The sequence below is a fragment of the Vigna radiata genome, chromosome 1 (assembly GCF_000741045.1).
Source record: "Vigna radiata var. radiata cultivar VC1973A chromosome 1, Vradiata_ver6, whole genome shotgun sequence".
Lineage (NCBI taxonomy): Eukaryota > Viridiplantae > Streptophyta > Magnoliopsida > Fabales > Fabaceae > Vigna > Vigna radiata.
The window spans coordinates 21,472,405-21,484,134 of record NC_028351.1 but is presented as its reverse complement, the minus strand read 5'-3'; the positions used below and the strand labels follow the sequence as shown (position 1 = coordinate 21,484,134).

Below are 11,730 nucleotides of genomic sequence, written 5' to 3'. Positions count from 1 at the left end.
TTCTTTAAGGTTTAATACCTATTTTGCTCTTCTTATTTGTTAGTTTTGTTCAAAGTGATCGTCTTATTTTTGAGTTGTTCAAAGTGGTCCCAACTTTTTTAAAAACAGTTTAAAAATTGATCATTTTTGCTGACGGTGTTAAAAACGCTAATGACATAATGTTCATCTTAGCTAATATTCAATGAGTTGTCAAACTTTAAAATATGTGGCAATATTAAAAGTTTAAATTATTCAATTAAAAGTTTACAAACACACTCACATCAGAGCAAGGAAAATGTTAAGAGGGAAATATCCCTATTTCCACACTTCATTCACATAACATCATAATCTTCATTAAAAAGCAAAGGTAGGAGCCCCACCATTCTTGACTACTATTTAGACTCACATTAGTTCCATCATAATTTCATTTTCATCATCCATGTCCAATATATAACACACCCCCATATCACAACCATCTTCAACTACCAACACATTCATCCATTGCCTTACAATTTTATGAACCCCATACACGTCAATTCGTCGTCATCTTCAAATTTCAATCCTTCTCTCATTTCCAACAATTCTTTATCCTTTATATATCAAATTTTAATGAATATCCCCAATTTGGTGAGATTGGTCTTTAATTTGGCGTGAGAGCTCCTTCATTCTTCCATCAACCACGAATCCTCCATTGCTTGCAGCAAATCGTAAATCTCCAATTTCCAGAAACCCTAAATCCCCAATTTTTAGAAACCTTCATCGTCAACCATGAGAACCCCCAAATTCGCAAATCAATCTCGCGACTTTCTCCTCCATCAGAAACCAAATCGCGCTCACAAGAACCTCACAAGCAACACCGCGGATCATTGTTCTCTTTCAACCTTCAAGCAACATTGTTCTCATGCAACCATCCTCTTCCACCTTCTTCTAGCGTGAACTTTAGCCACTGTCGCGCCTCGTATTCGCAATACAACATGTAAGAAACCCAAATACAGAAAACTCCAATGTCCAAAACCCAAATCGCTTAAATCGAACAACCTAAAAACAGAGAAATTGTCACATCAATTGGACTAATGTTGTCATGTACATCAAAACTGGATATCTCATTGAATATTAGCTAAGGTGAACATTCTGTTGTTAGCTTTTTTTAAGTTGGTCAGCAAAAAGGAATAATTTAAAGAGTTTTTATAAAAGTTGAAACCACTTTAAACAACTCAAAAATAAGATGATCACTTTGAATAAGACTAACAAATAAAATGATCAAAATAAGTATTAAACATGTCTTTAAATTTAACTAGAAAATTAGTGTTTATTTAATAATGAAAATATCACCAAATTTAAAAAAAAAATACAATCATTGATGTATTTTCAAAAAAATTCAATTATCAATAAATTTAAAAAAGATCATTATTGAAAAATTTATCAACACATTATCAAAGCTAATGTGGGAACTTTGACCCCATTTTCCAATGAAAATAATTATTAGTATTAAAAATTATGCATTACCAAAATATTTTACAGACATATCAAACAGCAATTAAAATCTTAAAATCCATTTGATAAATTGTTAGTAAATTTTATTTTACCAACAAATTTTTTTAATTCTCAATAAATATTATTTTATCATTTTTTTTTTCTTATCAATCAAATTTTATCAATAATATAATATTTTTTGTAGTATTTTAATATATATATATATATATTTAAAAAAATATAAAATTAAAAGAATTAAAACAAGTAGAAGAAAATAATGGACCAAATCATCAACACATCCTTTAATAGTATAGGTTAGAATTTTCAGTCTGTTTATTTTTATGTGTATTAATCCAACACGTTGCATTTGTAGGGATGAAAATCATTTTGGTCGAAATAAATGAGTATAAATAATAATTTTATAATTTTATTTCTTAAGATAAATAATATCCATAATTTTACAATGTATAATTTTTAAGTTTAAATCTATTAAAAATAAAGATGACTTTACACAAAAGAAAAAAAAATATAAATAAGGAAATGAACTCAAAAGAAAATAAGATTAAACAAGTTGTTTAGAAGAAATATACACAACAATATGTTATGTTTGTTGGTGTTGTTAGATTTTAAAAATTGAAGTAATTGTACAACTTAAATCATCATTAAGTATAAGTTATGTAAAATGAAGCTAAGCAAACTACCATATTAAAATACTCAACTCGATCGACATTTTCTCTTACAAGTTTACAAACTAACTCCATGATTCGCCCCACATTTCATTCGTATTCAATTTTAATTTTAACATACAAAGTTAATGGTTTTGCATTTCATGTGTACAGCACAACCCTCAAAACACAAGGTAACATAGGATTCGAGAGACTACAAACTCGAGTGTTGTTTACTATGTTGGAAATTAGGTTTCAGTACAATACAAACTCAAGTTAAAGTTGTCTCTTCCCTTGTATGCATCAAACAGGTAAATGAAAATAATACTTGTAAAGATAGATCACACGTTACAGTTACAGCTCTGGGTTATAACTAATATCTAATAACACTGGCCACCCAAAGCTTTACCCTGAGAAATACAACAAAACAATAAACCACTTTGTTTCTGCATACAAAATGTACATACATTTGTTGCCAAGTTTCTGCATTATACTATCATCTGATCTCAATGGAAACATAATATGCAAGGAACAAATAATGTACTTGCACTAAGTCTTCTGAAACTTTTCCACATATGCCTGCAGCCAAATGAAGAATAATTATAAGTTGGACGTCTCAATCATAACTTATAAAATGAAACTTCTTCTGGAGTTGCATGCATTTTTATTCACATTCATCTGCACTATCCTAATTAAATGGAAGCCAAGATATTCATTTATATGATGAAAATCTTGAGAATAACCACTGACCTGTACAAGTTTGTCAATCTTTGTTTTTGATACTGATAAATAACGGTCAATTTGCTCTTTTGTCTGAGGAATATGTGGCGGCTGCACTGTATCAGTAACTTTGTCAGCAACTTTCTTCACAATTGTTTTATAATCTTCTTTTTTTATTTTTCCACATTTCCACGCTGGATCCAAAAGCTCCTTAACGAACTCAACCAATTCAAATTTAAATGCCTGAATTCCTTGCACATCCTTCACTGTCTTTGCGTCCTCAGGTTCACATGTAGAAGAACTTGGCTTTCCTTCAGCTACCATTTTGTTTTTCTCGTTACCATCCTCAACATTTTCACCTTTCTGCAACTCAATTGAATGTTCACTCTTGACAAGCTGTTCTTCTGAAAAGGCAGACTTTTTAGACTCATCAAAATGTTGTACTGAATCAGATAACAATGATGGAATTTCTGCTGTATCTTTTGTGATATCTTGACTTGGAGAAATGGTGGGGACCACCTTTTTTTCATTAGCAATCATCGACTCTCTAAACTTACGTCTTGGATCTCGCGGCTTTAGGAGTCCAACAGCAGGACCTGGTTTGGTGGATGTTATGGAAACAGGGTTACCTGACTCTTCAGTTTTGCTTTGGAAGGGAGTGCCCTTTGGATCTAAAGAAACAGAAGGAGTAGAAATTTTTGGGAGCTGCAGAATGGCTCCAAAGATATATAACAGAGAGGCTGAAAAAAGTGGAGCTAGTAGCTCTTTCGTTATCATGTTTTGAATTGGAGGATTACTTGAACCAACTTGTGGTATGTTTGCATCCATGACATTTGCCCCAGTTGTCTGTTTTTCCTCAGCAAACACTTCCTGGTTCTGCACACTTTCAATAGTTCTCACACTTGGAGGAACAGTGGAAGGTGCTAATTGACTTTGTCCAACTTCCTCACAGCTTGAAGATTGCGAAACATTTACATTCTGATGAATTACTTGTTCTGGCATAATGGTACAAAAAATTAGGATTATGTATGAATCTGCAACTTTGATTTATCCATCATATTCCAAAAAAAAATGTCTTCTTTTACATCAAGAAATTAGATAGTTATTTTTTATAGACAAGGATGCATAATGAGTGGAACATCAAGCACGTGATTACCTGGAGAAACTTGTTGCTTACTCTGCTCATGCTCTTCTTTAATAGGGATGGGAGATGTCACACCATAATTCCAATTATGAGACATTTCTTCATTACCAGGCCAAATGTCTGCGCCTACTGACTGACAAGTGTGAACATTGGAACTATCATTTTTGGCCTCCTTCACATCACTTGAAAATGCTGATTCACCATGCACTGTGTTCTTGTCTAAGCTATGGCCCCGTTCATCATCAACCGGCAAAGTATTAAATCCAGGTTCTGGGTCAACCATAATTCCTTTTTTGTTATCTGCACCAGCCACACTACCATCTAAATCCTGTCCATCACTTGATTTTGGCCTATCCAAAGCCTGATCTCCACCACTGCTCCTTAACAAATCATTCTTGAAGCCTCTACTTGGGCTCCCACATGCTTGCCTATCATGAGAAAATCTACAATCTTTACCATATCGACAATTCCCAAATGCATAAAATTTGCAAGGAATGTCACTTCTCTGGTTTCTACCATGTGGACCACCTTTCTCGAAAGAGCCCCCTCTGCACTCTCTATCAATTTCCATTTCCCCAGTTGATTCGTCGATAGAAGCTTTATTGAACTTGCTAGAATTTTCATGATGCATATACTTGCATGATTCTCCCATTCTACACCTTTCATTTTCACAGTTCATGCAAGTTCCTTTAGATCTTCCACTTGGACTAGAATATAAGAGAGATCCATTTTGATTGTCACCGTGAAGGAAGTGACATTTACTTCCTCTTCTGCATTTCCCATCAGCAAAATATCTACATGCTGCCCTCATTCCACGTCTATCATTGGTTCTTGAATCCCACCTAAAATTACGAGGGCTCCTGCTCCTGCTCCTGCTCCGGCTTGGGCTGCTACTTCTACTGCAAAGAAAGTCAGACAAGTAAGAAAGCTAGTTTTATACAGAATGTATGCATGCCACGTCAAAGAAGAAAATTCTCTTGAGAACGGAGTAGTTTGAGTTTTACATCTACCATGTTGTTACTGATATAAAATATAAAGCAGTCCAAAAGTATCAAAAACACCTGGAAATTTACAGAGTTGAGTATAGACCCAGAGGCATTAGACAAACACAATCTGAAACCACCGGATGGAACATGACATTCATTCATCTTAATAAGATAAGTTTGAAAATTGTTTTGACACGTAAGTTTATCTAAAAGACCAAGTTTTTAGCATATGTTTTTTGAATGTTGTATAAATAGAAAGATAAAAAACCATTCCAACATCACAATTTATTGTGTGATCATTTATACAGCTAAAGAAATAGAGGACTTAATGTATCAATCGTCACAATTCATGCAAGATCCCCATCTTACTGACTATATCATGCGTATACAAGCATGGAAACTTACATGAAAGAGAAAAGAAGAATCATTAGCCATACATAATAACATTTGTGAAACAACCGCGTTTTTGTCAAGTAAGCAAAGTATAGGCAGTGCTTACTTGTTTGGTCAGCATTCAGTTCAGGAAGTTTCTTTTCACATTAATTATCATTCTCAATGGAATCATATAACTTTCAAACGTGTTTAAACATAGTACTCAGTTCCCAGAGGTGACAAAGCATTCTCATGAGCATCGGCACAAAATAATATGCCTGTTGTGGTATCTTCATAGAATTTGTTCTCATAAAACACATCACTTAGGCTCATCAAGTTTCCATTAATTTTCAGATATAGGATTAGTGCAGATGTTAAGTGGAGAAACAAACCTGTCTGACCTACTGCAACCAGTTTTTGGGGATTGACTGTACTTATTTTCTAAATTTTCATTTACAGGAGACAATTCCATTTTGTTACTTCCATCAGTGTTTTGCGTATCCGAAACTCTGTCATCTTTACTCACAACAATGTCATCCTTATTTGAACACCTGCCTCCAGAAAAAGATTCCTCGTTTGAAAATCCCATTCTTGGATTTAAGTTATCGTTTCTCTCCAAATAGGAAGAGTTTGAATTGTTGCTACTAGTAGTACCTGTAGATGACCCAGACTACAATTATGGTGTGTTCGTAAGTAAAACACTGGAATGATATAGATGCTTATTATCAAATTTATGAAAAGAAAAACTGTTCTTTTTCATTAGATTTTAGTCTTTTTTGTAAAACAATTTAAAATCTTTCATATCTTGTATTGCAGAGATCAAATTGACATGACAAAATTTCAGAGACAAAAAATTTTCATACAAGTACTTAAAGTCAGTTAACCCATTTAAAGAGTTGAACAATTTGTGGACAGTGACAGACAAACAATTAGGTTGCATATATTAACTACTAAGTTCAGAATTTAAAAAAGATTTTGCTGCCATACCATAAGATGCAAATTCAGGTCCATCTCCTGAATCCAACTTTGAAGAGGTGTTTCTGCCGTTTCCGCTCATCTCAATCTCCAAAGCCTTAAAGCTTCACTTTGAAAGATGCAGAATGCTCTGATTCAGATAAAACAACAACATCATCGACAAAAGTAAAATAAAATAAAACACGAACATGAAATCTATCCTCATTCTTCTAATATCCTTCACTAAAGGAACGTGGCATGCCAGAAATAGGAACAGCATGAATATCAAATGAATGAGAGTGTGTACATTTTTAATAGGGAATAATCATTAATGCAAACAGTTCCATCAAAAGTTTCCAGGATTCAGCCTTATCAAAATTCGCACTTAAAATCAACCATACAAGATACAAATATAAGTGACCATTTTAAAACGAAAAAAAATTAGTCAACGAGAATAAGAACATACAACAGGAAGGAGGATTTCGCTTCCCTCATACTAGCCAAAACAAGAAGGAAAAAGAAGACAATATAAAAGCAAACAACTTAAAGAATTTCTCTAATGTTTAGCCCATATCACAAATAAATCCCCTCAGATGAAGAAACTTTGAGGGGAAGAAGTCCACATCACAGGGTGTTTAAATTGCAGCTCCAAATTCTAAGATATGTAGAGGATGGTATCTTTCATTTCTTATGCTTCTCGAACATACGGTCTGCTATAACTTTTGTATCATCTGAAAGAACTGAGAGATGAACTTAAAGAAATTTATCTTTATCACTGAAGGTTACATCATTCACATAGTGGATGAACTTAAAGAAATTTATCTTTATTGAATTGAACTTCTTCGATGTTGTTTTCTTGCGGAAGAATAGGAAACATATATAGACTGCTACATTGAGTGCACTTGAGGGTAGAAGGTATAATTCGAACTTTTACAGCAAACATTAAATACCATGACAGACAAACCTAAATTTAACATTTTGGTATGAAGAATGCAGGAAACAACAGAAGCAATACCATGATTAAAGATGATGGCGAAACCATAGAACAAGAGGTATGTCATTGCTAGGTAGGTTAAGGTAGAATATCATACAGTACTGTAATGCATTAACATTACTATATTAGCTTAAAACTATCTTTATGTTAAAAGTTTATAGTAATGGACATAATTAAGGTGCCCGATAGGTTAAATAGCATTTACATGCATACATTTTGTAATTCTAAGAATATCCAAAGATCATTCAGATTCAAGCATAAAATAAAGAAATGCATGTTAAAATAATTGTTCACAAAGATGAGCAAGAAAAGTTTCTTTTGATTCTTGGATTTTTGGTGTGTACTAATCATCAAAGTGGAGTCTTTGATTCCTTCTTGGAAGTTTCTTCGTAGCCATCAAGTTAATAAAGATGTTGAAGATCACAATGCTCAGGTTTTGGAGAAATTAATCTGTTTCTTCTGTTGAGGAAACAGTAATTCTCACTTGACAATACCTCAGAATTCCCTAGCACATGCATGAAGGGTGACGTTGCTACCAAAATCCCTGAGGAGTATCTTGCAAGACTTGAAGGATAATAATTTTGACTAAAGAAGGTTCTGCCCTTAAAAGCTGCTGATAAAGAGTTGTAGAGATTTGGAACCTTATTCTTTGAATGGTCTTTAGGGTCTCTTGGTACGTGCTGTTTTGAATTCTCCTTCGCATCAATGGATGATTTTAAAGAGTTCTCTACGCTGTTTCTTGGAGTCTTATACCTGACATTCTTCAACTTTTTCTATGGACTCCTGAATTCAGTCCTTTCAAACAAAGACAGTCACGTTCAAGTCTTGGTTAGGATTCTTATATTGTCCAAAATATACTGTCGAGCAAAAGCTATTTTTGGTTAGATATTGGGATTCAATTTTGTAGGGTTGAAGTATAAGTTCAAGGTTTTATATTATATAAAATTAGACAAGATGGAAAATATATATGAAAAAAAATAAACATTATCTCTTCTTTCATGTTCTCTTACAGAGTTAATTTATAACTCATTTCCTACTAATTATGTTTTATTTACTTTAGTTAGTTTAATTGTATCAATCATACGGTTGAATTATGAATTTACTTTGACTCTTTTGATGGATTTGTAATTTAAATATATTGGATAATCTTTTATTAACACGTATGTTATGATGGTGCTGATAAAAAAAAAATATCAGGATTTAGTCTTAGGCTTTTACTTCCTTCACCCTTATAATTCTTTTGAGCATCCCTCAAATTTCAAAATGACATTTTTTTCCTTAAAAAAAGTGACTTCCAAATGATATTTTGGAATTTTCGGAATAAGATTTTCGAAACAAAATTTTCGAAATAAAATTTTGGAACAAGATTTCTGGAATGTGATTTTTAGAATAAAATTTTCAGAACATATGAAATGTGTTCCATAATATGTTTTTGAGAATGAGATTTCCAAAATAAATGTTTCGAAACGTATATAGTGCATTTTGGAATGATTTTTCTGTAAACCTCTACATGAAATAAGTTTTGAAAAGAATTTTTCGGAATGATTTTTTATTTCTTTTTTGCATTTTCTCTATTCTTTCCCTGAAAGGTTGTCCCACCCTTGTTTTTTTTTCTATAGCAGCGACACAACACAAAAACAACGATTATGGTAAAAATAGTGGTGCATGATGGAGTGGTAAAGGGTGTTTGAGCCTTTTCCCTCTTATTATATAGGTGCAATTGGTAGTTGTGGATGGTGTAGGAATCAATAGCCTCGACCTTAAAACAGTGTGTACACAAAACTGATCTCTTTTGGTTCACCACTCTTTTTTTATGTCATAGTTTTGTTTTATGTTGTTATGGTTTAAGTTACCTTTCTTTAATAATGATATTTAGAACATTTTTTTAATTATTATAAGCCTGAGAAAAATATACGTGTAGTTAGTTATGCACTGATGAGATATAATGGATTCAGAGAGTAATAGTTTTGTTTTTCCTTAGTTTTTTTTTTTTTAGGAAATTATTACTTATAGATTGTCAAAAGGGTACAACGTTTAAAGTCTTTTGATTTATGCAAATCAAGATAAACAAGTTGTCTATTGAGAGTTAATTATCTCAACTGAAATTAGGCTACATCATAAGAAGAAAATAAAGAAGGGAAAAATTCTCTTATATTTGTACTTTTGGGAGATGAAGTATTTAGGAATATTGTGCATATCAAAATATTCAAACAAATATTGGATGAGCGTTCTAATGAATAAGAAGGATGAGAGTTCTAATGAATAATCTGCAAGAGGTGATTTCTCCTTCTACTACATACAAAATAACAAATCACTTGTCAAAGATTGTTGTCAAAGATTGTTAGGTAAGAAGATGCCTCATATTCAATATAACATGAAAAAAGAGAGATAGATAGAAAAATGTATATCAAGTCAACTTCACATTTCAAATTGAAAAACAATTGTTTATGACTACTTTAAACATGCAATTTTAATTTCAAAAAATGTATATAATGTGGACACTGGTCACATGATACCTTTTTCATCTCTTTAGATATGGATAGACAAACCAATATCAATCTTAAATGGAGAAGGTGTTTATGTTGAGAGGAAAAGTACAATCTTTTTTTACTCTGAAAAAAAACATATTTATTTATGATGTCACTAGTACAAAAAAGGAATTATTAATTATTTTCAGAATTTAATTTTAGTTCTCCAATTGAATCATATCAAGACAAATAAAAAATGGAGACTTTAGACTTCAATTATTAAACAAACCATATTCTTCACATGTTTCGGTTCTAAAAGCAATCAAAGTCTATATGTGACATAAAATAAAAAATTGAAATGATTTAAATGCATAAATGAGAGTCTTTTTCGAACTATGGAATGTAGAAATGGCAGGAGAAATGTGTATAAGGTGGAAAGCACAAAGGAAGGAGAAGGCATGAACAATGCCTAAACAATGGAAGGAGAAGATGTGAGCAATGGAGCAAGGTACGACCTTGATGAACCTACAACAAACATTAACAAACCCAAAGAAATGCGAAAAAGAGGAAAATGAACCACCAAGTAATAAGAAATGGTTTGTGACGATCAAGAATGAAAATGGAGAGGATATGAGAATAAGATGTTTCACAAGGAAAGAAGAGAACAACATGCTTCGTGGTGATCAACAATGACAATTAAGAACAATGACAATCGAGAAGGACTTTACGTGGAGAGAAAACCAATAAAGACTTATTTAGTTGTGACGGAGAAGAGAGTGTAAATTTTTGTAAATACAAAAGAGACACAAGTTCTCTAATGATCCAATATTGTAGCATGAAAGTAACTTTTCTAAAAATTTAAGTAAAAGAATGAGTTTCTTAGTCAGTCAGAAAATAAACTTTTGTTTTGTTCTTGTTTTAGTTTAATTGTATTTTTCTTAGATTATTGTGCAAAAACATGGAGATTTTATTAAGATAGGAGTTTGTTGCCAGGATCTTCTCGCTTATCCACAACTTGTTCACTCCTCCAAGAAGAAAGGTATTTGCTCAAAAAATATATTGTTTTACTCAATGAGAATGTTTTAACAACGAAACCATTGATTTTTCACCCAAGAAAGAAAGAAATAAATATAGTTCTTGTTGTGGAAACACAAAAAAACTCAAGGAATTGGTCAGATGCTATTCCAAGGCATCAAGACATCGTTCTTTCGTCAATTTCCATTAAATTTATATGTTCTAGATTATTAAGAATAATTAAACTCCACTTTCATTAGGATTAGATGCAATGTACTTAAACTAGTGTAAAATTCTTGTACAATAGAATCTTTATTCGTTCATATGCTTTATCTTGAATTTAATGTGTATGTTCGAAAATTTCATGGATCTAAATGTTTTTAGTTACTGAAAAGTGATTTGGAATATGGACATTAACCAAGGGAATTAGTTTTAAGAATGGTTCATTTTTTTTGTCATTCTAGATATTTGAACTTAATGTAAGTTTAAGATTAAATGAACTAAGAAATTAATAATTTAGCATCTTGATTTAGAACTTATTCCTAAAAAGTTAAGACTGGAATTTTTTTATATGAATATTTGAATGAAATACGAATAATTTCTATAAAGTATTTGCATAGTTTGATTCATAAAATCCAATCCTAAGTTTTTATTAAATCACTTAACAATTTGTTGTATTTTAATGTTTGTAATATATTTTATTTCATAATACTTTTAACCATGATTTGTATCAAAATTGTAATACCTAAATTTGCATGACATTAAACAAACACAAATCTTATTTTAAATTTTCATTTACTACTTATACCACATTTACCACAAAAATTAACATATATCATTTTTAAAACCAAGAAGTTATCATTTTCATAAATGTCATGATTTGTTTAATAAGTAATAAAGGCTAACAATTAAAATATTATGACTACAAAAATAAAGCACATAGCCCTAAAATATTTGAAAT

General features: G+C 31.7%; 2 protein-coding genes across 2 annotated transcripts; both read right to left on the bottom strand.

Annotated features, from left to right (window-relative positions):
• Positions 1-2,426: 2,426 nt before the first annotated feature.
• Positions 2,427-3,839, bottom strand: LOC111241488. Its single transcript, XM_022779896.1, has 2 exons — positions 2,868-3,839; positions 2,427-2,696 (listed from the first exon to the last, which is right to left on the bottom strand). Exons 1-2 carry the CDS (start codon positions 3,837-3,839, stop codon positions 2,667-2,669), a joined length of 1,002 nt encoding a protein of 333 aa, XP_022635617.1. The 3' UTR covers positions 2,427-2,666.
• Positions 3,840-3,946: 107 nt separating this feature from the next.
• On the bottom strand, positions 3,947-6,396 carry LOC106759211 (zinc finger CCCH domain-containing protein 38). Its single transcript, XM_022779893.1, has 3 exons — positions 6,327-6,396; positions 5,732-5,993; positions 3,947-4,880 (listed from the first exon to the last, which is right to left on the bottom strand). Exons 1-3 carry the CDS (start codon positions 6,394-6,396, stop codon positions 3,947-3,949), a joined length of 1,266 nt encoding a protein of 421 aa, XP_022635614.1.
• Positions 6,397-11,730: the final 5,334 nt, after the last annotated feature.